The 25,770-nt window shown below is 40.2% G+C and overlaps 2 protein-coding genes and 1 long non-coding RNA gene across 5 annotated transcripts in view; 2 read left to right on the top strand and 1 right to left on the bottom strand.

Moving 5' to 3' along the window:
- Window positions 1-9,301, top strand: part of LOC137344971 (carboxypeptidase D-like) — a 63,975-nt gene extending 54,674 nt beyond the window's left edge. The window contains exons 17-21 of the mRNA XM_068008281.1: window positions 1,935-1,999; window positions 2,723-2,854; window positions 3,476-3,661; window positions 5,051-5,153; window positions 6,981-9,301. Coding sequence (XP_067864382.1) covers window positions 1,935-1,999; window positions 2,723-2,854; window positions 3,476-3,661; window positions 5,051-5,153; window positions 6,981-7,207 — 713 coding nt within the window. The 3' untranslated portion in view covers window positions 7,208-9,301. The remainder of the gene's footprint in view (window positions 1-1,934; window positions 2,000-2,722; window positions 2,855-3,475; window positions 3,662-5,050; window positions 5,154-6,980) is intronic.
- LOC137344972 (uncharacterized) lies at window positions 90-19,519 on the bottom strand. The gene is made up of 3 exons (XR_010968513.1): window positions 19,450-19,519; window positions 19,159-19,325; window positions 90-893 (listed from the first exon to the last, which is right to left on the bottom strand). It is a non-coding gene; the product is annotated as an uncharacterized lncRNA (long non-coding RNA).
- A 323-nt stretch (window positions 19,520-19,842) lies between these two features.
- Window positions 19,843-25,770, top strand: part of gosr1 (golgi SNAP receptor complex member 1) — a 105,983-nt gene continuing 100,055 nt past the window's right edge. For 2 of the 3 annotated variants that reach the window (XM_068008279.1, XM_068008278.1), the window contains exon 1: window positions 19,843-19,892. In XM_068008279.1, coding sequence (XP_067864380.1) covers window positions 19,862-19,892 — 31 coding nt within the window. In that variant the 5' untranslated portion in view covers window positions 19,843-19,861. Of the gene's footprint in view, window positions 19,893-23,378; window positions 23,408-25,770 lie in introns of those variants that run through there. The other variant, XM_068008280.1, reaches the window with a different exon arrangement.

The raw sequence follows: 25,770 nt of genomic DNA, 5'->3' as shown, positions 1-25,770 counted from the left end.
GGGCAAAAGGAAATTATGAACTATTAAACAAAAAAAAAGTACCAATAAAAATGCATGAAATAGAACAAAAATGCATTGTTAAACATCAGAAGGACAAGCACTGTAAATTATAGTATTACATGAAATGTGTTACTGACTTCTAGGGGTAGAACTAATTCTTAATGTAAACAAAAAGCATAATACTGCAGATGCTGGAAATTTGAAAACAGAAAAAGTTGGAAATACTCTGTAGGTCAGGTGGCATCTGTGGAGAAACAGAAGTCAATTGACATTTCAGGTTTTGACACCCTGTAACTTAAACTGGATTTTTGCTGTTGTTTATCATTTCTAATTTTTTAAAATTCATTCGTGGGATGTGGACGTCGCTGGCAAGACCAGCATTTATTGCCCATCCCTAATTGCCCTTGAGAAGGTGGTGGTGAGCTGCCTTCTTGAACTGCTGCAGTCTGTGTGGTGAAGGTTCTCCCACAGTGCTGTTAGGTCAGGAGTTCCAGGATTTTGACCCAGCGACGATGAAGGAACGGCAATATATTTCCAAGTCAGGACGGTGTGTGATTTGGAGGGGAACAAGCAGGTGGTGGTGTTCCCATGTGCCTGCTGCCCTTGTCCTTCTAGGTGGTAGAGGTCGTGGGTTTGGGAGGTGCTGTCAAAGATGCCTTGGCGAGTTGCTGCTGGGCATCCTGTAGATGGTACACACTGCAGCCACTGTGCACCGGTGGTGAAGGGAGTGAATGTTTAGGGTGGTGGATGGGGTGCCAATCAAGCGGGCTGCTTTGTCCTGGATGGTGTTGAGCTTCTTGAGTGTTGTTGGAGCTGCTCTCATCCAGGCAAGTGGAGCGTATTCCATCACACTCCTGTGCCTTGTAGATGGTGGAAAGATGGTTGAATCATTTCTAATAGTATGGAGGGAATTACAAAAAGTTGGAAGAAATAATATAATTTGTTAGTTTGTAAAAATAGTACTGTTTTCATTGAAAACGTGTTTGTGCTTTCATTCATTGAAATGAGATCTTAATTGGGTAAACAAATTAGTGCTTAAACAGTGGGCTTAAAACTTGAACATGGAAACTGACAATATACTTTAAGAATTTGATAATTTTAATGGTACCATTGTGAATTTTAACAGGAGATTTGATATTTTTACTTAGAAGTTTTGTATATGATGCTCACAGAGAAACAAAATTTATTGATTTTAAAATTTCAAGTCTGATGGCCAACACAGTCTGACTGTGAGGAAGATTAATTTGCAGTCTTTTTCACCAATGTAGGGAATGCTATTGCTATCTGGTTCTGCGGTGTATTTAGAATATCATTTCATCTTAGTGAACTTTTACTGTCTAGATGAGCTCATTAATCCCAACTTTCCACAGTACATGGATTTAAATGGAACTTATTAGTTTCCAGTCATTGTGTTGCAGTGCACCTATGGAAGTATAAATTGGCTACAATGGTTTTGCCTTCCTAGATGCACTGTACAAAGGGGAATTAATGGTATTCCCTCGTGTGACAGAAAAAAATAAAATGATACAAGCTGGGTTTCTTTACATCATTGCTGCAAGTGGCTCAGGAAACTTGACAAAGGATTTTATATGCGAGAAATATTTCTAAATTGTTAAAACAGTAGAGAGAGTTTTCTTTCAATTAGGAAAAGAAAAACTAATGCCCCTGCACCCAATCAAAGGGGAATGTATTCTAACAGTCGGAGAGATAGCATGGTCTACGTTCCCAGAATATATATATAAAGCTATCTGTAGGCTATTTATTCAACTTTACAAAAGCTCTGTGCAATAAGATTGTAAATGCTCATTTCGGATCAATAAAATTAATCATAAGTGCAATTTGAACATTGTTGTAAAATATGATAGCTGGGAGGACCTGGGTTTTTTTTTCAATTGCTTCTGGCATACGAAGTTCACTGATTTAATCTGTTACAGATGAAAGCATCCCTGGTGGTATTGTACGTGGTGCACAATGGCATGGTCACATGCATAGCATGAAGGTGAGCATTTGTAGTCATTGCTCTAAATGAGTCGTCATAATGAATCCTATAAAAAATTTCCGTTGATGTGTATATGTCACTGAAAATCTGGAATGCATTCTTTTTCTAAAAGCCAAGCATTGGTTCAAAAAAAGCAAGAACTGTCTGCTTTTCCTATACTGCCCTCTTATGGCTGTTTGAGTGTTGATGCAATTTGAGTGATAATATTGTAAGTACTAAGATGTGTTTCTCCACAAACATAATTAAATTGTACAGACTTCTGCAATGTAAAGTGTAAGCCTTTTGAAGTGGTGTATTGAAGACTTTCTCAAAGTCATAGAAGAAGATGACAATTTACATGTTTGCAATTTACCAGTGTTGCGAAGAGAGATAGAATGGTCTGCATTCCTCAAATAGAAATTGGGTGTTGGCTAAAATTCCAAAAGCAATACAACCAGCAACTAACGGAAACTTATAATGGATATTGTACAAAACTTAGTTTTATTGGTTTGACGCTGAATGTCTGCCTAGTTTGTGGTAAAAGTCCTGTCCAAAGAAAAATAACTGAATGGAATCTGTAATTCAGATTAAACTGTGGCGTTTTAATCCTTTTACTAGCTCCCACTGTAAGGTCATTGAGCAGTTTTCTTTCTAGAAAACCATTTTATTTTAAATTTCCATGAATTTTGTTCAAGATGACATTTGATGGATTAAGAGTTTTTCCCTCGTCTTTTGTCTTGCCAGGATTTTAGTGTCACCTACGGCCACTGCCCTGAGATCACAGTTTACACAGGCTGCTGTAACTTCCCACATGCGAAAGAGCTTGCTACGATTTGGCATGATAACAAGAAGTCTTTACTCAGTATGCTTGTTGAGGTAAGCATCTAGCATCAAAACCTGAGCAAGTTCCTCAATGAAGGGATGTCCAGCCTGCAGCCCACAGGTTATATATGGCCCTCGACACCCAGGCAATTCATTCCTATTGGTGCTGATGTTTCTCATTTGCTGGTCCATCCTGCTTGATATTTGTCAGCCTGGAAGTTTGGAAAAGGCTGTTCTTTGCACTGTTGTCTCAATAGTGGTTAAATCCCAAATCACAACAACCCAGATGCATCAGCAATTTGAGATCTACACAAATTAATGGGAAGATGGAATATGTGGGCCTGAGGCTAAATCGTATACACCCATGGAGTCCACAAAAACAAAAAGGTTAGACATCCCTGACTTAATACATTATAGGGAGATTATAATGTCACAATATACTTCACCACATGAAACCTATAATAATTCTTCTTCTTCTCCAGTTTCAATCAATAGAATACACAGTGATTGACAAAACAATGATAAACTAATGCATAATTGTGAAAAGGATATGGTTGTAATGTCTCTATCTGTTTCTGCTTTGTTTCCCCATAACTTGATTTCCAATTTGCCTAATGTAATCTAAGGCTATTTTAAGTACTGTATGCCTATTTCCTAATCTGATGTTCGTCTCAGGTTCATAAAGGCTTACGTGGAAAGGTTACTGATAAAGATGGAAATCCAATTCCAAAAGCAGATATTATTTTGAATGAAGGTATTAAAGTTCTGACTTCAGAGGCAGGCTATTTCCATGTTCTGCTGGCTCCAGGACCACATGATATTGATGCACTAGCAGAAGGATACCAGCATCAGCGCAAACAGGTATAAAATCCAACTGCCTGCTGTAATTATACATCTGCTTAGTTCAGGATGTTGTTAGACTACAGTTACCTAGCTGCTAGCTGTGTGTTAACAAGACAGTCCCAATTAACAGTGGATTAAATTTTAATGTTAAAATGAAGCCAGTCAGAGCTGCAAGGAACCTTGTAAACTTGATTCTGCATTACACTGCTTTAGGCTGCACCTTATCTAAAGCTCAAGCAGTGTCCCACTTTGTGGCTTCAGTGAGCTAGAGAGTCAGATTCCTGACCTGACTCCTGAGTTACATTGCCTTTTTCGTGTCAATGACAATCAAAACCACTTCACACTGGCTCAATGTAGTATCACCATATGGTAAAATAGATATGCAAAATACTACGAAGATTTTTGTAAAGTTATTAATATTGGATTTATTCTGAGTGTTTTCTCAGTTTTGGAAATAAATTGTACTGTTGAAGAAACACATGAAAAATCATCCAAGGCAACCCACTAAGTTGTCCATCTTCATTTTTTCATATTTGCTTTTGTTCTAAATTATTTATTTGTGTCCTCTGTCCCTGACTTTTGGCTCCGTGACCTTGCTTGTTTAAATGCTTAGTTTACCAGGCTGTACGTTATGAGGCTGATATTTAAGATTTCAATTTTCAGCCAGCTTTGCTCTGATTCTACTTTTCTAAAATTTGGTGCAAACAATAATTTGCTTTTTAAAAAAAAAGCACCAAAATATTAAACACTGGAAACTCGAGGAGTAAGTGTCACCAGAAGGCAGTCAATGACAGCGGCCCATTACTGCAAATCACAGCTTGTTTAGAATTTACCATTAGTTTTTAAGATTACATTCAAATGAAGTCACTGGGTGTGTTAGAATTCTTGCTCTTTTGGCTTGATTTGTGAAAAGATATTTCACTTTTGTGTTGAACTTGGAGTCAGAATTCTTAACTGGTATCAAGATGTAACTCCTTCATTCATCGATGCAGTGAAATTGTAGCCAATTTATTTTTGCTAATGGGAAACTTGGTTTGTTGCCATGACACATGACACAATATTTTCACCCTCTCTTCCCCTCCAATACAGTCAGTTGTTTCTCCAGTTTTCTTTAAATTCCAGTAAAAAGAGAACATGCTGGTCCGTCAGCATCTGAAGGTCTGCACCTAAAATATTAACCTGTCTCCTCTTTCACATGCTCATGGACATACTGTGTATTGTCTCAGATTTTCAGTACAGCTTTCCTTTTTCCTAAATTTGTTCTGACTTTAACATTTTGGAAATCTTAATATGTGAGCTACATGATTATAAAAGACACGCACCCTTTTTCTGGTATATTCCATTTTACAAACAGTCTTCTGGTCCTGCTTGAAAATTAAAAGTATTAATTTGATTTTTGTGTCATAGGTATTCGTATCCTCATTTGAACCTGCCACCTCTTTGGTAATAGTTGTTGAGGTGGATAATAAATTGCTCGGCCTACCTAGAGAACTGGTGGTGACAGCAGCAGGTAAGGATTGATATTATTTTGTTTGATAACACTCCTGTGAAGCAGCTTGGGACGTTTTACTATGTTAACCGCTATATAAATGCAAGTTGTTTTATTATAAATCACTTACAGTATGATTTTTGTTAACTATGAGCTACAATTTAAAATTTGTGAAAATGTGCAATTCACACATCGCTAAAAGTGAGATGACAGTGTCTGACTGTTGCTTAGCTTGGCTATTTATAAACTTTTTAATCACTTGAATTTATTTTATCGTGCATTCTCTTATAATTTGAACAGCTCAGTGGAACACTTAGCCTTTCCACTGAGACCGTTTTTATTGTAGAACTGTGGTAACATTGAAGATAGCAGTCCTGCTGTTTCAATTTTAATAGTTATGGAACAGACAATGAGTAAGCATGTTGTCATTGTATAGATTCCTTTTGATAAAGGGAATACCCCACACTATTGAAAGTAAAGATGGCTGTGACATTGTATTGGCTTTTTGTGTCATAGGAACATAAGTAGGCCATTCAGCCCCTCTTGCCTGCTCTGCCATTTGATAAGATCATGGCTGATCTGTGATCTAGCTCCATACACCTGCCTTTGGCCCATTTCCCTTAATACCTTTGGTTGCCAAAAAGCTATCTATCTCAGATTTAAATTTAGCAATTGAGCTAGTATCAATTGCCGTTTGCGGAAGAGAGTTCCAAACTTCTACCACCCTTTGTGTGTAGAAATGTTTTCTAATCTCACTCCTGAAAGGTCTGGCTCTAATTTTTAGACTGTGCCCCCTACTCCTAGAATCCCCAACCAGCGGAAATAATTTCTCTCTATCCACCCTATCCGTTCCCCTTAATATCTTATAAACTTCGATCAGATCACCCCTTAATCTTCTAAACTCGAGAGAATACAACCCCAATTTGTGTAATCTCTCCTCGTAACTTAAACCTTGAAGTCCGGGTATCATTCTAGTAAACCTACGCTGCACTCCCTCCAAGGCCAATATGTCCTTCCGAAGGTGCGGTGCCCAGAACTGCTCACAGTACTCCAGGTGCGGTCTAACCAAGGTTTTGTATAGCTGCAGCATAACTTCTGCCCCCTTGTACTCCAGTCCTCTAGATATAAAGGCCAGCATTCCATTAGCCTTATGGATTATTTTCTGCACCTGTTCATGACACTTCAATGATCTATGTCACCCAAGTAACTTGAGATTTGTATGTTTCAGTTTGTAGACTTCTCATTTTATTGTTTTCAAAACTTAGAATTCTAGAATATTTCAAGAGGTTTTCCTCATTCACTTTTTCAGTTTCACAAGAACCCTGGAATGTTAAAATCTTTGTACTAAATTACATAAATAGAACAATGGTTCAATCTCATCTCAATGAGGGAAGCCATCTGAAATTAATCCTTACTATTTCATTCTATTTGGAAAGCTGGTAAACTTCAAACTGTTGGAAATTAAATTTGACTTGCCCACTTAACCTTGTGTAACCTCAGTTTAGCATTAGACTGAGAGTTATAATCCAATGGAATATTAATTTTCTATTAATAGACTAATAATTTAAACATTAAATGCAAACAATTTCTACACACGCCAACATATATATCAATAGCAATGTTTATTTGTTGCTCCCACCATGAGTGGGTGGGTATATTGAACTCTGATAGTCTAGTTTGTGTAATTCTAATTTCTAGAATATATTGCTGAGAATTTATTTGTGTTTTGATTTTAGTCTTGCATTATGTTCTCATTTTTAAAGGAATAGCTTGGACTTTTGTGAGACATCTATACGGTACAAAGAAAGAAGGAAATTAAACAAGGAATATTTTTATCTTTTCAATTAGGTGCAACCATGTCAGCAATAATTGTGACCGCCTGCATTGTTTGGTGTGTTTGCTCCATCAAATCCAATCACCAAAAGGACGGCTTTCATCGTTTGAGGCAGCATCGAGATGATTATGAAGATGAGATCAGAATGATGTCTATGGGTTCAAAGAAATCTCTTCTCAGCAGCGAGTTTCAGGATGAAACGGAAAGCGATGACGACACTTTGTATGTTAATAAACATTAACATATCAAGCCAGCCCTGCTGGTCTGGCAGCAATGTTTATCTTTTTGCCAAGTAAAATGAACAAATGTCGCATAACCCTAATAGAGGATATGCCTGATATACTGCACATGGCGTTGGTGGAAATCTTGGAGTGATTTCTGTGTCATTCTGATTTTCCTTTTGGAAAAGTAGATGCTACAAGAATAAATAGCAACCTGCACCATCACTTGAGTATTGCACATATCCTGATCTAACTGCTGACTGATACTGTGGTTGAAGGTCAGCCACACAAAGAATATTGTTGCACAGTATCTACCATCTGAGCCTCTGCCTGTCATAATACTGAAAAACTGTGCCAACATTTAAAGATGCAGTATACCTTTTAGATCCTCTTTTTTTAAAATAAAAAAAACATATGCACAATCTCCCTTTTAAACCTCCAACCATTCATAATGTCCTTTTGGGGAATTTACTGTATTTTGTACAAATATAGTTTTGAAAAGAAATGGGGTGGTGAAATTTTGCAGTACTGTGCTGTAGCATTTGTATAAGTTGTACATGCTACTTTTAAAGGGTGGATAAATTTTAACTAAAGGTATACTTCAGCTTTATGTTGTGTACGAATATAGGTCTAACAGGGGGAAAGGGACTGTTGTATGTGTATGTGTTTCTCTTCTCCCTCCCTCCACCCCCCCACCCAAAAAGTACTAAATTCTGTAGAATTTAAAATTTGAACATTATTTTTTCCTTTTTACACTACTTCAGTTATGTTCAGTCCATTTGTATTTCATTGCATAAGATATAACTGTAGCAAATAGAATTACAAGTAGAAACAGACTGATGTTGCTGATATTTACATAATTCAAAAAACTAATGCAAGAAAGAATTGGTTACTGATCATTATGCAAAAGTGCTTGATGTATTTTTTATATCTAATTTAGTCTCAGCAATCAATAGGCTGTATACACTTGAAAATTGAACAATCTTTGGGGGGCAGGAGCTGCAGAAAGGGCAAGAAAGAGCCAAGTAGACCATCTTTGGAAATAGTGTCTTCAGTTTTGTCATGGTTACCTCTTTATTTTTGAATTTGTTCTTGATGCACACTGGATCATTTTATAGTTGGGGCATCCTCAATTGCAATTACAAATGTTAGTAGAGAAACTGAAAATCTAATTTTAAAAGTGCTCTTTTATTGTTAAAAATAAATTATGAAGTACTGTTAGTGAGGCAGTGAAGTTGCTTAAGTTGAATCATGATGGTAAAGGTGGCTACTGAAAAGTAAAATGAGAATTTACGGTTCTATCATATGCTGTTTGAAGCATATTTTTTCATAGTTTTTATAATCTGCAACTTGGTGTAAATTTTTTTCAATATACTGTAGAGATGTATTGAATGTGGGTGAAGGGTCATAGAATAATGAACTCTGTACAGATGTGTGAGTGTATGTTTGTGTGAGTGTTTTCAGTGTGTGCTACTGAATGTACACCTGAATTGCCTAAATACAGTATATGATGATCACCAGAAATACAGCATTGCCAAAAACACCTGATTCACATTGTTATGTATTAATCAATTCATTAAGAAATGTTTCACTGTAACTGAGTTTTTCAGCTCCACTGTGATTGGAGAATTACTTCAAAACGTTAGTACCTTCATTCATTAATTTGTACTTTTTTGCACAGGACTTTTTGTCAATATTGTGTATTTGATTATATACTGTGATGCCTTAAATTTTTCATATTGCTTTCATTTTGTGGTGATGTCACTGGATTTCAGTGAAAGGATTTGGTATCTGAAAATAAATGCTTTATCAAGCACATTTATGTTGTTTATGGTGTTGTATTCAGAGTTTAAACCATGCCAGTATTCAGTTAAAGCTGTAGTTGTCCCCTTTGCTTGTTCCATCTGGGATTTATCAAAGGGTAAAGTAACAAGATGGAAACAGTGTACATAACTAAATAGCAAGGCTGATTTAGAATAGCTTTGATTTCCTTTTCATTGAGTCAAAATAGTTTTTTTTGTATTATCTAATCATTATTACAGCAGTGGGGCCATCAGTTGGGGAGACTATCTCCAAGAATGAAAGACCAAATAAAATATATTTTTGTTTTAAAACCTGCCTATTCTGACTGATTTTAGGTAACCTATAACCAGTCACTGTTTTACAATGACTGACTGAATAAATCAAATTATGTTTTTATCACAAGGGATTATAGGTCTTTTTAGAACTTTTACCAGTATTTTGGCGATCAAATTCTGCAAATGCACCCGTTTATAATTAGTGTCAATAACTGACCAGTCAATTTCTGTTTTTATTGCACAATTTTTCCAGGACTCTAACCAGATTTGAGGATTGCATTTTGCAATTCTATCCCTTTTTGTACAAATTTATAATACCAATCAAGCACTGCAAATCAGAATATAAGATAAGAATATCAGACCAAATCTTTCATGCCAAGGTTGAAAACTGTCCTTTATCTTAAAGTATATGTTTGATCTATATGACATTCCTTTTCATGCAGTTCTATTCATTTTTAAAATATCCTTTCAGAACTGTAATTAATGTAAAGCAACATCTTGGATCATTAACCAGAAAAAAATCTAAATTGATCAATCGGCAAATGAAACCCTAAGTTCTTCAACTTAAGTCTAAACATTTGGAAATAGAATAATAGGCCTGTTTGTTTTATATTTAACATGATACACTGATACTGGGTATCCTTTAATAGATTTATTCAAGTTCAATTTTGCTTTTATTTATTGGTGAGGGTAGTTATAAAACAAGATATACACAAGACTTTTTATTGCCCCAAGTAAAACTTAAATCTCTAGTTTGTCAGCCATGTACAAGGTGATTTGTGATCAGCTGTTTGCTGAAGGTACCCTGGAGAAACAAGTTCACGCTATTAGAACATTCTTGAAATTAACCCTTGGAGCACAACAGGGGGATGAAATTCAATATCCTTCCATTGATGGAAAGGAAAATCGGGCGGGATATGTAACGGGGAGCCGATCCGCTACTGCCTATTCTGCACTCCCGCCGAAGTTGAATTTAATTCCCGTTACTTAGTTCAGGTGATGTCAAGCTGCAGTTGACGTCCTAGTTTGAGGTTTTTAAAATGTGTTGAAAAATCGAACTGACACTTCAGTGCAGTACTGAGGGAGTGCTGCACTGTTGGAGGTGCCGTATTTCGGATGAGACATTAAACCGAGGCACCATCTACCTGCTCAGGTGGACATAAAAGATCCCATGGCATTCTTAGGAAGAGGAGCTCGGGAGTTCTCCCTGGTGTCCTGGCCCATATTTATCCCTCGACTGACTTTAGTAAACCAGATTATTTGGTCATTATCTCTGCTGTTTGGGGGACCTTGCTGTGTGCAAATTGGCTGCCGCGTTGACAACATTTGAACGGTGACTATACTTCAAAAGTACTTCCATGGCTGTAAAGCGCTACGTGGCACCCTGAGGTCGTGAAGAGTGCGATATAAACGTAAGTTCTTTCTTTGGAAGATCGCTAGGTCATATCTGTGATAGAACCATATTGACCTTTAGACTTCTTGGCCTCAATTGGCTGTTAAGAGACTTTGGAGTTGACTTTATGCCATTGGCAGAAAATGGATTCCACCACCAAAATAGACAGTGGGATCTTGGATGGCAAGGGGAGGGGGGCACATAAAATGAGATGAGTGGAGCGTTTTGTTTTTAAACATTAAAAATTACAAAAAGTTATGGAATACTTATAATAGTTTACCACAAGGCTGCTGTGGCTCAAGAAGGCCCACCGCCACCTTCTTGAGGCAACTAAGGATGGGCAATAAATGGCCAGCATTGCCGATATCCCAAGATCATGTTTTAGTGCCTTGAAACACACTCCAACTTATTATTCCTTTTGGATACATAACAGGTAGGGTTCATGAAGGACCATTTTTAGCCCACTTTCGGGATTTTTTTTGTCCGTATCTTGCATCATAGCAGATAGCAAAAGCTAGCAGACTTCTAGGGGGGGGCAAATTTGACATTGAACAAGTGTAAAATAGGCAATATTGGCCAAAGTCAAAATTACCCCCCTGAAATGAAATCATAGTGTTGTTACCAGAAATGATAGTTTTATTTCTCAGTGTGTTGGGGAAATCTTTTATCTTGCACATATAAATGATTTAGCCACAAAAGACTGGCTTAAATAAATGCAACAATGTACAGATTGAATTAGCTCAACCTAATGCTGCCTGATGTTTTCATTTTCAGTTTATTACTAATGTCTGGGCTTAATCACAGCACTGAAAACCAATCAAATCTCCAATTATCTGTTCAAGAAATCTAAAGAAACATTATTTCTCATCAGCGGGCTTGAGACAGCATCTTTTATGTAAGTTCAGATACTCATACATTCTCATATGTTTTTGTCCATTTTAGGCTTCTCAAGGTCAAAGATATCAGTGCTGAGAATTTTCGGGGACCTAAAGGCTGCATTAAGAACTCCCAGGTCAACATACTGCAAATTTAGGTACACAGTAAAGTTCCTTTTACTCAGTCCCAATAATAGGTTCCATCTCCAACATTAGAATAGCACCCCCTTCTGTACTAATCTGACAGTTTCCATATGTAGCCAACCTGTGCCCTTGCTGAATGAGAGTACAAATTCAAGAACAGTATGTGGTGTGGACAGGCCTGCTCGGAAATGGATTTCACCCAAGTCCCTGACAGCAGGCAAAAGAGGCATCCCAACAGTCTGAGCCGGATATGCATTTATGTCCCAGTGATAAAAGGCCAGTGTGTAACCCAGTGGAGCACCCAATCCACACTCAGGCATTGTTAAACAAAATATATATGATTTATGATACTCCAGTAAAATAAGGGGATGACCTTTTCTTTATTCCTTGGATTTTTCTTCTATTTCTCCATGTCTTTGATTTCCACGTGTCAATTTCTGCTCTTTTCTCTAAACACCCCTTTTCTGATTTACTTCTTGTTGACATTGCTCCCATATGCTTTCCTGTATCTTTATTTTTCGGACTTTTGTTTCCAATTTTGTTTAATCTTAATAACCATCCTTTTTCTTTTCCGCATCCCTTGTTCATTGTTTAACTCTCTTCTGCCTTATTGTGTGTTCCTGGCAGAATTTAAAACAAAGCGATAATCCCGTTGTCGCATTTATTTTTATGCCTCTGTGGAGCTATGACATTTTGCTGGCCTTTTTCCATCCTGTCTATTTGCATGTGACCAAGAGTTTTTTTTTAAAGCAACAGCTTTTTTGCAGTATATTTCCACATTTTTTACTATAAAATCCACATGAACCTTTCTTCAGACCTGCAGATAAGTTTCCTCATCAGGATAGAATTTCCACACTGTCTGTGGAGGTGGAATGCATAATTTGTGCCAACTCAATTTATGGGCAACGAACAGTCAGGGCTCAATAACTATGCTGAGTGATCTTGCTGCCTGAATTGAGGCTATCATTGGTATCTTGTGCACTGGGAGCAGGTGGATGAAATTCCATAATAGTTAAATGCCAGTTAAAGATAAGTGTAGGGTCAAAAATATTTTTAAGCTGTAAAAAGGCTCTGGTGGCCAAAAATAGTGGAAGCTGTGTAAAATCTCTGGATAAGAACCAGTGGATGGCAACAAAATATGTGCAGGGATGAAACAGAGTCTGTCAGCAGTACAGGACTCAAACACCCTGTTGATAGATGAATTGGAGGTGTTGCTATGTGAGGTGGATGTGAGCAAGGTTGCCCTGTTTGGTACTCCCCAGAAGACAGTAATGCAACTTTACTGATAGGAGATGGAAGGCAAGGATCAGTGCTGTGTACAGTACCTGGGAACAGATATGGGACAAGATGGTAGAACTCAAGAAAGCTGCCAAGGTATGACTACCCAACAGTAATATATGTCAGGTATACTCATATGCATGCCAAAAAATGTTCTGTGCATTTCCTGACAGCCCATACAAAGCCCTCAGATAACTTTACAGCTCTTTCATTGCTTACCATGCATGCCCATACTCCCAGCAAGTTACATATTCAAGTTACAACTTGCAACTGAAACCCTTCCCCCATTATCATAAAAGGCTTTCATAGGTTATATAAGAATGATTTGGTCTAACAGCATGATTCATCTTCTACTAATACAAAATCTGGATTGGGACGCAGGTTGGGCACAAGTCCATCGCTATATATTCTTTTAACTTGCAGAATCTCCAGACAATGCTTGTAGGGCAAGATGGGCCCTATTGCAAAGAAACAGTTTTGAACTGGAACAGATCCCACCACCTCAAAATTCTTGACTTCCTTTGAGAAGGTCACCCCAAACATTTTGAATATAAGAGCACAGAGAAAGTAGGAGAAGGTGAAGCCACAGGTCACTCCCAATCATTACTATCATTTATCTTGTCCTGCTTCTCACTCGCACAGGTATGCACAAAGCTATAAATGCATCACACACAGTATCTTGTAATGCAATTTCTGTTTGAAGATGTCACTTGTAAGAGTAGGTACACTGGGTTGAATAGCCAGCATTACATTAAGCTGGATCACAGTAGTATTAGAATGGGTTAATGAAATTAAATCAGTCTCCGAACAAAAAGGGACACAGAGGCTAGCACGAGGTGTGGGAAGATGCGTGGAAGAGACTGGTTTTATGGTGGCCTAGTGCCAGAATGTCAGCGATTAGGATGGGGAGTATGAAGCAATAAAGAGTTCCTCTGTAATAAATATCTATAAATGATAAGAAAGTAAAGGCCATAAGGATAAACAGGGCTTTCGATAGGACTTGGGGGAGGGATCTGGTGAAAATAACATTAGTCTGAAGATAAAAGAAATAGGAGATGAGAGTAAAGGTCAGACCAAGGTAAGGAACAAGGGTAACAAACAGTTAGGGAACAAATACAGTTATAGAACATGAGTATAAAATGACTTAAAAATAAAGTGAGAGGAACAATTATTAAAGACAAATTAAATTGCCTGTACAGCAACGTGCGCAGCATCTGAAACAAAACGGTGGAACTGGAGGCAGTAATTCATGCCGAGGAGCCAGATGTAGGGATAACTGAAACACAGCTACATAAAGAACAGAACTGGCAGTTAATTATTGCAGGATATAACGTATTTAGAAAGGCTAGGGAAGGAAGAAGGGGGTGGAGTAGTTATGCTAATTAAAGACAACATAATGGGAACAGAAAAAAGGGACATAAGTAATAAGATAGAAACAGAATCCATATGGATTGAGACAAAGGATAAGGGATCAATCAGGTTAATAGGCATATTCTACAGACCACCTAATAGTGGCAGGGAAGTGGATGAAGAAATATGTAGGCAAATCTATGAAATGAATAAAAAGCATTGAATAATAATTTTGATAATGATTTCAACTACCCCCAAATAAACTGGCAAGAAGAGGTAGGGAAAGGGGAAAAGGGAATGGAATTTTTACAGTGTGTACATGACTCCTTCCTGACCCAGTATGTGAGAAGCCCAACAAGAGAGGAATCACTGCTGGATCTTGTAATGGGAAATGAACTGGAGCAGATAAGTGAAGTAAACACAGAGGAGCATCTAACAATAGCGATCATAACATAATACAGTTTAAAATAATGTTTGAGAAAGACATAACTAAGACAAAGATCAAAGTAATAGATTGGAAAAAAGCTAATTTTGAGGGGATGAGTGTGGAACTAGGGAAGGTAAACTGGAAAAAATAATTGACAGACAAAGAGATAGAACAGTAATGGAAAATATTTAAAACAGTGATCAAGAGAGTTCAGGAGAAATATATTCCTCTTAAAAAAACAAGAACAAACTAGCCAATAATGAAACCCCATGGAGGAATAAAGAGATAAAGCTAAAATTGAAACTGAAGAATAAAGCATACTCTAAGTACATGGACAATAAATGAGAGGATGTCAAAAGGGAAGAGGTTAGGAAGGATGCCAAAAACCAATTAGGTAAGCAAAAAGGAACTACAAAACTAAATTATCAAGGAATATTAAAAGAAATAGTACAGTATTCAACAGACATAAATAACAAAAGAAAAATTTGGATAGGGATAGGGCCACTAAGGGATGCACAAGATAAACTCACAGGTAATGACAGCGAGATGACAGAAACATTGAATAATTACTTTGCCTCAGTATTTACCAAGGACACAAACAAGGTGGGCATGACATTAGAAGAGGAGATCAAAAAAGGTATGAAGGCATTTAAGATAGAAAGGGGGGAGACAATTAATAAACTGATCAAACTTGGAGAGGATAAAAGCCCTGGTCCAGATGAATTGCACCTGCGCATATGGAAAGAAGTTAGGGAAGATATAGCAACGGCGCTATTACATATATATAAAAAATCATTTGAAAAGGGATTAGTGCCAGAGGACAGCTATTGTTATTTCTATATTTAAAAAGGGAGATAGAACAAGTCCAGGGAACTATAGATCTGTAGGAAAGATAATAGAATCTTTACTCAAAGATGTAATACAAAAACATCTAGTCAGCACGGATTTCAGAAGGGAAAGTCATGCTTGATCAAACTTACTGAATTCTTTGAAGAAGTAACAGAAAGTATAGACAAGGGCAATACAGTAGATGTAATATATTTGGATTTTCAAAAGGCCTTCGGTAAGGTACCACATAGCAGACTCATATGTCTAAGGTCAGAGCATGTGGAGTCAGGTAACAGGTAGCAGAATGGAAAGCAAGCTGGCTACAAAACAGAGTAGGGGTTAAGGGTAGCTACTCAGACTGGCAAAAAGTGGGGTGTAGTGTTCCACAGGGATCAGTGCTGGGACTACTGTTGTTCACAATTTAAATCAACAATTTGGCACGGGAATAGTTAGTACAATTTCAAAATTTGCGGACATCACGAAATTGAGGGATGTGTTAAAGTGCAAGAAGACATTAATAAACTTGCAGAATGGACGTTGAATTGGCAAACGAATTTCAATGTAGATAAGTGTGAGGTGGTGCATTTTGGTAGGAAGAATAAGGAGTCCACATGTTGCGTGGATAATAAGAGTCTGAATGGGGTAGAGGAGCAAAGGGATCTAGGGTTACAGATACACAAATCTGGACCATTTCAGTGCTGTGGCGGGGGCGGAAACTTGATTGGAGAAGTTCAAACATGGAGTTACAGGAAACATAGGCACGGATTTGGGAGGCGACAACACGTTCAAGAACTTTGGAAGGGCAAAGGAGGTTGATGAGGGGATGTAGTTTGCAATGACCGAGCGGTCAAGGGTAGGTTTTTTGACGAAGGGGGTGATGACGGAAGATTTGAAAGAGGGGGACAGTACCTGAGGAGAGGGAACCATTTACAATATCAACTAGCATGGGGGCCAGGAAGGGAAGTTGGGTGGTCAGCAGTTAAGTGAGAATAGGATTGCGAGAGCACAAGTTGGAACTCATGGACAAGATGAGCTCAAAGAGGATATGAGGTAAAATAGAGAAAATAGTGAAAGATGCGAGTTCAGGATTAGGACAGGGGAAAACTTGGGGAAGTCTGGCTTGGTGGGCGAGAGGAAAGGAGGGATACAGCAGAGGCAGCTGATGGACAGTGTCAATCTTAGTGACAAAGAAGTCCATGAACTCTTCACACTTGTTGTTGGAGGTGAGGGTGATCCTGGAGAAATGAGCAGCTTTGGCAGAGAACAGCATGACCCAACTATGCTTGATGTGGTCCAGCCAGGTCTGGCGATGAATGGCTAAACCAGTTGTGTGCCATATACGTTCAAATCTGCGTCCCTTGAACTGAAGGTGGGGGCTGTGCCAAGGAGTACGACCAGGATGGGAAAGAGTAAGGGTTTTACTGGGGACAAGGGCATCAAATATTTGTAGTTTAAAAACCCTAAAATTGAAAGACTGACAGTGTATCAGTACCAAAGGTTATTACAGCAGTTCTTAAGGGCAGCTGGCACATGTTTAGATATAGATTCATTACCCCCAATTGGAGATTCAGTTCTATTCTCAGGCCTTTCTAACCCACCATTAGCGCTTTGTGTACAACTTTGGGAACACACAGACCTAGGACATTTTGATATGGGATGGTACCGAAAGTAAGTAAAGGTCCATTCCCAACAGAGAATAGATCTGCTGATATCACATCCAAAAGGCTATTGATTAGCACTGCTTAGAAATAGTATAAAAGAAGTGAGATCATGATCACTAAGGGGGCAGAAATCAGAGGAGGAAAGCTAAGCTCAGCTGGATGTAACGGACAATTCTTCTACGACGACACCTTAGGTGTTGGTCATGAGTGTGTTCAAGTTAATCTAAACCTTCATAAACCTTCAAGTGTTTGACTGCTTGTGAATTCATTCTTGGCATTTCGGCATAGGACTGCAGCCTTTGTAATATTATAAAAATTCACATTCTAATAAGGCTGTGACTGAGAGGATCGGTAGCTGCAGAAGTATTGTGACAAATGGAGGGCCAAAGCCTAGATAATTGGGGATTTCAAAGTGCTGTTTTAAGTGACTTGGTGAATTTTTTCCAGAGGTGGACACAGAAAGAAGTGGAGTTGGAAGGGGAAGGGGGATATAAGTGGTGAAGAATACAAGGAAGTGATCAGAGATGGCTTTATCAGTGACTGAGATGATGGGAATAGAGATGACAACGTGGAAGGGATGGGTGTGAATATGGGAAGGAGAGTTTATATGGAGGGAGCGGTTAAAGGAGGACAGGAGGGCAGGGAACTCGGGGCAGAGAGGGCAAGGTGAGTTGAGATGGAGGTTAAAATCACTGAGGATGAGAAGTCGCTGAGGGAGGAAAGCAGTAAGGATATAGGAACGTAGGAATTGCTGGGGGGGGAAAAGACCAAGGTCCATCTAGTTCACCTTCTACCCTTCTGATAGTAGCAATAATTATGGAGTTGTTGACTAATCATAGCTATCAATTAGTCTACAATAGACCCAAAAATGACACAAGGAAAACCCCAGCGGTGGAGAGCTTTGGGAACCATAGGTCCAAAGTCACCTTTTTCCTCCCAAGCACGCTACACTTACCACACGTCGTGTCTCAAATTACTCATATACTGTATCCCAAAATGTTATTTTCTGAAAGAAATCTATCTAATTTGCATTTGAATGAATCAATACTAACTGCTTCCACCTTCTCCCTCGGGAGTCTGTTCCATAGATTGACCACTCGCTCACTGAAATATTGTTTTCTCAGATTAATTTTGAATTGATCCTTCTTCAAGCAAAAGCTGTGTCCTCTAGTTCTACTATTCTGGACAAGGTTAAATAGCTTGTCATGATCTACATTATCTAGTCCCTTTAGAATCCTAAAAACAGCAATCATATCACCTCTCAACCTCTTTACCAGTGAGAACATGCCGAATTTAAATAACCACTCCTAATAATCCAATCCCTCCACCCCCTCAATCATTTTCATTGCTCGCTTCTGTATCCTTTCTCGGATATCTCATGAGAAACTTGGCAGAGGGCTTAGGTGGATAGTAGAAAACAAGGATTTTAAGGGAGAGGCGAGCAAAAGGCAATGTAAGATTTTTACCTGTCCACTTTTTCAGTGTGGTTTCTGGAAATTTCTAATAAGTAAATAAATACCAGAACTCAAGTCATGATCCTACCCCTGCTGCTCCGGTTTTGGACTTGGCAAAACATTACCACCTCAGGATGTGGTATTATTACTGAGGTATATTGAGGGACTATTGCAACCCAGAAGGGCTTTATCTTAAGGGATAAGGCAAATTGCATTGACTGTATCATTGCACCATAATGTGACAAAAATGACCCAAGACTTCTCTCCCTCCACAAGCAAAAGAAATTTGCCAAACAATTTTTTCATTGATATATAAAGGCTTAGAAAGTCTCACAGTTGGAAAAGATAATGGGTTCATCTAGTCAGTCTTCCTGCAGTCCTAGAAATTGCAACCAAAGATGTATTTCTCTTTAATTTTACCTTGAGATCTAAACTACTTACTCCAAAACCAACCTTGGCAAGCTATTCCAAAAATCAACCAACCTCTCAGTGAAGTATTATTTTCTGAATCTACCCCATTGCAGCTTATATTTGTGTCCGTTGTTCTGCTCTCCTGTATCAAGTTAAAGATAAAAGCAAAATACTGCGGATGCTGGAAATCAGAAATAGTAACATAAAATGTTGGAAACACTCAGCAGGTCAGGCAGCATCTGTGGAGAGAGAAACAGTCAACGTTACAGATCGATGACCTTGCAAAACAAAAAACTGCATAAAGAAAATGCAACATTCTCTATAATGCTATCAAGTCTGAGTCCCAAAGTCAGGAATCCGCACCATAGCCCTGATTTGATTTCTTTACCCTCGCCGTGATTGCCTGGAAACGTGGCAGCAGCGAAAGGCTGACACATCACAAGCACCAAACCGCGGCTGAAACTCCCGGCGTCCGCGCACGCGCAAAAGCGTGCTCCTGCGCGGCCCCTTTAAAATTGCGGCCTGTTCCATAAATTTGAGAGAGAACCAAAATTAACAAAACGTACACTACACAAAAACACAGGTCAATTACACAGAGTTAATTCCGATTAACTGTACAGACATTATCGTCTATTGGCTGCGGCTTTGTTTAAACTGTTTCTTTGAGTGGGTTGCGAGTATTTGTTCTCTCTCCCGGTTAGTTCATGCCTCCCTCTGAAATTGTTGACAATGAATTGCTCCAGAACTGGGGGGGGGGGGACGCTGGAAAACAAAGATGGCGGCGGGGAGCAGCAACTACTGGGAAGGTGAGTGGTAGCGGCTCCTGGGGCGGGGATGGCAATCGGGCAGCTAGCCGTTGTACGTTTGTACAGAACTGTCCGTAAAGTCGGTGGCTTCGTGTCCCCTCTTGTTCACGGAGTGGCAGGAAAGCTGAACACGTCGCCGGCCTGGGCCGGGGCTGTTCCGGGACGCCTGTCGACGTCCCAAAGTCCACGTACAGCGACAACAGTGGCAGAAAACCCCGCAGCCGGCGGAGGCCCCGGCACCGGTTTATTTACAGATTGTGAAGTGGCCGGGACTGTCGTCTTGTTTTTTAAACCAGTGGCACTTAGGGACATGAAGCTGTATGAATGTCCAGAATCGTATTATTGTGCACTCACAGGGCAGCTCAAGGGTCACATCATTCTGTAACTGTAAAGATCTGTCCATTGGTTTTCACATTATACACGGATGGATATCAACCCCGTGCTTTTGAATTTTAAGAATTCCACGCAAATTGTGTATTATTCACTTGGAATGTGAGTCATGTTGTCTTCAACTTTAATGTTCTCATGTGCAAAACCGAGCTCATCTTGACCATGAGGCCCACCTCCTACTCCCTCAGCCCTATTCCCACCAAACTGCTGACCATTCAACTTCCCTTCCTGGCCCCCATGTTAGCTGATATTGTTAACGGTTCCCATTGTCCCCCTCTCCTTCAAATCTGCCGCCGTCACCCCACTTCTCACAAAACCCACCTTTGACTCCTCTGTCCTTGCACACTACTGCCCCATTTCCAACCTCCCTTTCCTTTCAAGCCCTTGAACGTGTTGTTGCCTCCCAAATCCATGCCCATCTTTCCCGCAACTCCTTGTTTGAATCCCTCCAATCAGGTTTCTACACAGTCCTGAAACGGACCTTATCCTATGTGACTGTGACGTGGTAAACTATCTCTTCTCATCTTTCTCGACCTGTCTGCAGCCTTTGACACGGTTAACCACACCATCCTCCTCCAAGGCCGCCACTCTGTCATCCAGCTGGGTGGGATTACGCTCGCCTGGTTCCATTCTTATCTATCCAGTCGTAGCCAGAGAATCACCTGCAATGGCTTCTCTTCCTGCTCCTGCAAAGTTACCTTTGGTGTCCCCTGAGGATTCATCCTTGGCCCCCTCCTATTTCTCATCTACATGTTGCCTCTCAGCGACATCATTTGAAAACACAGTGTCAGGTATCTTATGTACGCTGACGTTACCCAGCTCTACCTCACCACCACCTCTTTCGACCAATCCACTGTCTCTGATTTGTCACACTGCTTGTCCGATGAGCAAACATTTCCTACAACTAAATATTGGAAAGACCGCAGCCAATGTCTTCGGCCCCCACCACAAACTCCGTTCCCTAGCCACCGACTCCATCCCTCTCCCTGGCCACTGTCTGAGGCTGAACCAGACAGTTCGCAACCTTGACATCCTATTTGACCCTGAGCTGAGCTCCCAACCACATATCCGTTCCATCATCAAGACTGCCTACTTCCACCTCCGTAACATTGCCTGTCTCCGCCCCAGCCTCAGCGCACCTGCTGTTGAAACCCTCTCCCATGCCTTTGTTGCTTCTGGATTTGACTATTCCAATGCTCTCCTGGCCAGCCTCCCATCTTCCACCCTCCATAAACTTGAGCTCATCCAAAACTCTGCTGCCCATATCCCAACTCAGACCAAGTCCTGTTCTCCCATCCAGGAATGCCTCGATTTTAAAATTCTCATCCTTGATTCCAAATCCCTCCATGGCCTTGCTCCTCCCTATCTCTTTAACCTCCTCCAACCCTCCGAGATCTCTGTACTCCTCCAAATCTTGCCTCTTGCGCATCCCCGATTTTGATCGCTCCACCATTGGCGGCCGTGCCTTCAGCTGTCTGGTCCCTAAGCTCTGGAATTCCCTCCCTAAACCTCTCTGCCTCTCTACCCCTCTCTCCTCCTTTAAGATGCTCCTCAAAACCTACCTCTGACCAAGCTTTTGATCACCTGTCCTAACATCTCAATTTTGTTTGATAATCGCTCCTGTGAAGCGCCTTGGGACATTTTGCTACTGTAAAGGTGCTAAATAAATGCAAGTTGTTGTTGTAGTACATTTTAGCTGATGTTAAACCTATTTTTCATTAGCATTCCTCCATCCTCTGATTTAAAATGTATTTTCTTGCCATCTGACATTTGTTTTGAATAAACATTGAACATAAACATTTTGTACCTTATCTGTGCATGTGCTGCTATTGGTAAAAATGATGTGAATGCAAAGATGTCACTAGGATTTCAGTAAAAGAAAGACTTGCATTTATATAGTGCCTTTCACGACCCCAAAGTGCTTCACAGCCAATTAAGTACTTTTGAAGTGTAATCACTGTTGTAATATGGGAAATGCAGTCACCAATTTGAGCACAGCAAGGTCCCACAAACAGCAAGGTGATAATGACCAGATAATCTGTTTCAGTGATGATGATTGAGGGATAAATATTGTCAAGGAATCTGGGGAGAACTCCCCTGCTCTTCAAAATGGGATCTTTTACATCTACTCGAGAGGGCAGACAGGGCTTTGGTTTAACGTCCAAAAGACCCACTTCCAACACTGCAGTACTCCCTCAGTACTGCACAGGAGTGTCATCGAGATTAGGTGTTCAAGTCTTGAGTGGAGCTTGGAGCTTGAACCTATACCTTCGGACTGAGTGGCATATGTGTTACTGATGAAACAAGGCTGATACCATTGTCATGTAAATCATGGATAAAGTTTATTTTTTATGGGGAAGATTTGGGAGTTTGCTCCCTAGAAAGTTTACACTTTTGACACTTTATTTGGTTCAGTTTTCAGCACATTGAAGTAGGATTTTGATGTATATGTAAACATTGAGGTGTATTCCATCTCAATGTGCTAAAACAAATCATGAGTTAAAACACACAGAACGATTCCTAATGTTTCAGTGAGTTTATCTAGTAAGTAGCTGAGCCATATAAACCAGGAAGGCCTGGCAGCCTGTAGTTAGCCATCACCAGTAGTACCGCCAACAGCAGCCAGCCAGCCAGCCAACATCAGCAGAAGTGGGTGGGGGTTGTGCTCTCCAGGTTATGGGGAGCAGAGGGATCATCAAATGAGCTGGCAGTACAGGAATCATCAGCAAAGAGCTCTCTGAGCAGGAGAGCTGGTAGGATTGGAAGAGGCACTGTTAGAAACAGGAGAGGAGTTTATAGCTGGAGAGTTGCCAAGAAAGACAGCAGAGTGAGAGACACGAACATTTGGAGCAGGAGAGGTATACAATCAGCTTTTACTGTAAATTTCTTAACCAGACATCTTGTACTCTTGATGCAGCTTCTGACTTCAGTATAAACTAAAAACTTTACAATATAAACTGACGGAACCTGGCAAGCCTTTCCCACTCCCCGTTTTGCTTCTTTCCTGCTCCTGGCAGCTCTCTAGAAATAGATTCAACTGCAGTTCTTTTCTGGTGGGTCTCTAACTGTAGCTTCTGTTGTTTTTGCAGCGGGGGACGAATTGCATCATGTAGGTGGTGCCTGAGGTAAGCATAGGTTGTCATTCAGAGCAGCCAAAAAGGGAGCATATGCTTGACTGCAAAAATTTAAAGTCGATCTATACCGTATACCCACATATATTTGTTATTTATATTAATGATTTGGATGAGAATTTAGGAGGCATGGTTAGTAAGTTTGCAGATGACACCAAGATTGGTGGCATTGTGGACAGTGAAGAAGGTTATCTAGGATTGCAACGGGATCTTGATAAATTGGGCCAGTGGGCCGATGAATGGCAGATGGAGTTTAATTTAGATAAATGTGAGGTGATGCATTTTGGTAGATCGAATCGGGCCAGGACCTACTCCGTTAACGGTAGGGCGTTGGGGAGAGTTATAGAACAAAGAGATCTGGGAGTACATGTTCATAGCTCCTTGAAAGTGGAGTCACAGGTGGATAGGGTGGTGAAGAAGGCATTCGGCATGCTTGGTTTCATTGGTCAGAACATTGAATGCAGGAGTTGGGATGTCTTGTTGAAGTTGTACAGGGCATTGGTGAGGCCACACTTGGAGTACTGTGTACAGTTCTGGTCACCCTATTATAGAAAGGATATTATTAAACTAGAAAGAGTGCAGAAAAGATTTACTAGGATGCTACCGGGACTTGATGGTTTGACTTATAGGGAGAGGTTAGACAGACTGGGACTTTTTTCCCTGGAGAGTAGGAGGTTAAGGGGTGATCTTATAGAAGTCTATAAAATAATGAGGGGCATAGATAAGGTAGAGAGTCAAAATCTTTACCCAAAGGTAGGGGAGTCTATAACGAGGGGGCATAGATTTAAGGTGAGAGGGGAGAGATACAAAAGGGTCCAGAGGGGCAATTTTTTCACTCAAAGGGTGGTGAGTGTCTGGAACGAGCTGCCAGAGGCAGTAGTAGAGGCGGGTACAATTTTGTCTTTTAAAAAGCATTTGGACAGTTACATGGGTAAGATGGGTATAGAGGGATATGGGCCAAGTGCAGGAAATTGGGACTAGCTTAGTGGTATAAACTGGGCAACATGGACATGTTGGGCCGAAGGGCCTGTTTCCATGTTGTAACTTCTATGATTCTATGATATCCTTGACCATACCCCTAGGCTTTCCTTTTTCAGTTTGATGTCAATTGACCCCTTCACATGTTATTGCTTGTAGTAAGCACCAGCCAGTGTGGGTAATGCAGGGGTAATAATTGCAGGCATATCAGTAGGGAAATTAAATAGTTTGCACATTTGCGAGTAACCAGCAGATCTCGGGTGCCATTGTTCATGGTGAGTTGAGAGTGGTTGATGTAGTCATGACAGAGATAGCAGACTGTCAGGAGGAGAGATTGTCACCACACTGGCACAGAAGAGGATGGGCAGGTAGTTGAGATATGGATTTAGAGAAGACGGCAAGTTAAGGAGCACATGGCAACTCGTGAGTGAGTAGGGAAGGAGAACACGGATAGTCAGGGTGGGAGAGGGAAAGGTTGGGAGATGCTAGTTTCTGGAGGCCATAGGAAAGCGGGAGCGGAATGTTTGGAGTTGGAGGCCTGGAACTTTGATCTTGAAGAAATTGAAGAAAAGAAACGTCTGGAAGCCTGGGGAAGAATGTTCAGGAGCTGGATGCCTGCAGGAGAAAGCAGAGAGAGAAAGGTCAGGAGCTGAAGCCCTGGGGGAAAGAGAGTTCAGCACTCAGACCTGCTGAAGAAAAGGGACAAAACAGTTACCTGCTGCAACTACTGCAGTATTGTTTACTGGTGAGAAAGAAGACTGGGGAAATAGAAAGTGATTTCCAATTGTGAAAACAGTCTGATGTATTAGCAGAAGTTACTTGTGGTTGTGAGGAGTGCCAATGTAGGAAGTGTCAGAATGCTGAGCTCGAGGACCAGCTGGCTACACTCTGCAGTATACATACGGAGAAGAGGTCAATGAAAGACACCTTTCAGAAGATGGTTACCCGACAGATAAAGAACGACAGATAAAGAACAGTAGGGAAGCAGGTGAGAGGAAGTTGGTGACTGCCCACGGGTACTAAAGACAGGCAGAACCAGTACAGGAAAATCCTGTAAAATAGTAAAAGTTCGCAACACCTATAAGGAAGACAATGATAGAGGCGGAGAGAAGGGTAATTGATAGCAACTGTGGAGATACTCCTCATAAGAACAGTTAGGTGATAGTTGTGGGGAGTCCAAAGTTAGAGGGATAGATGGCCTGTTTTTCAACCATGACTGGGGGTCCCAAATGAAAATACAAATAGGAATGAGAACTTGGAAAATTGTGTCTCTTTTGATAGAACAACACGGATTATGGAGAAACATAATAGAAACGTTTAAAATTATGAAAGGATGGGGCAGGGTAGAGAGAAGAAGACTGTTTTCAGTAGTTGAAAGG

Source organism: Heptranchias perlo, chromosome 28, assembly GCF_035084215.1.
Source record: "Heptranchias perlo isolate sHepPer1 chromosome 28, sHepPer1.hap1, whole genome shotgun sequence".
Classification (NCBI taxonomy): Eukaryota; Metazoa; Chordata; class Chondrichthyes; order Hexanchiformes; family Hexanchidae; genus Heptranchias; species Heptranchias perlo.
This window is presented reverse-complemented; position numbering and strand designations above follow the sequence as displayed.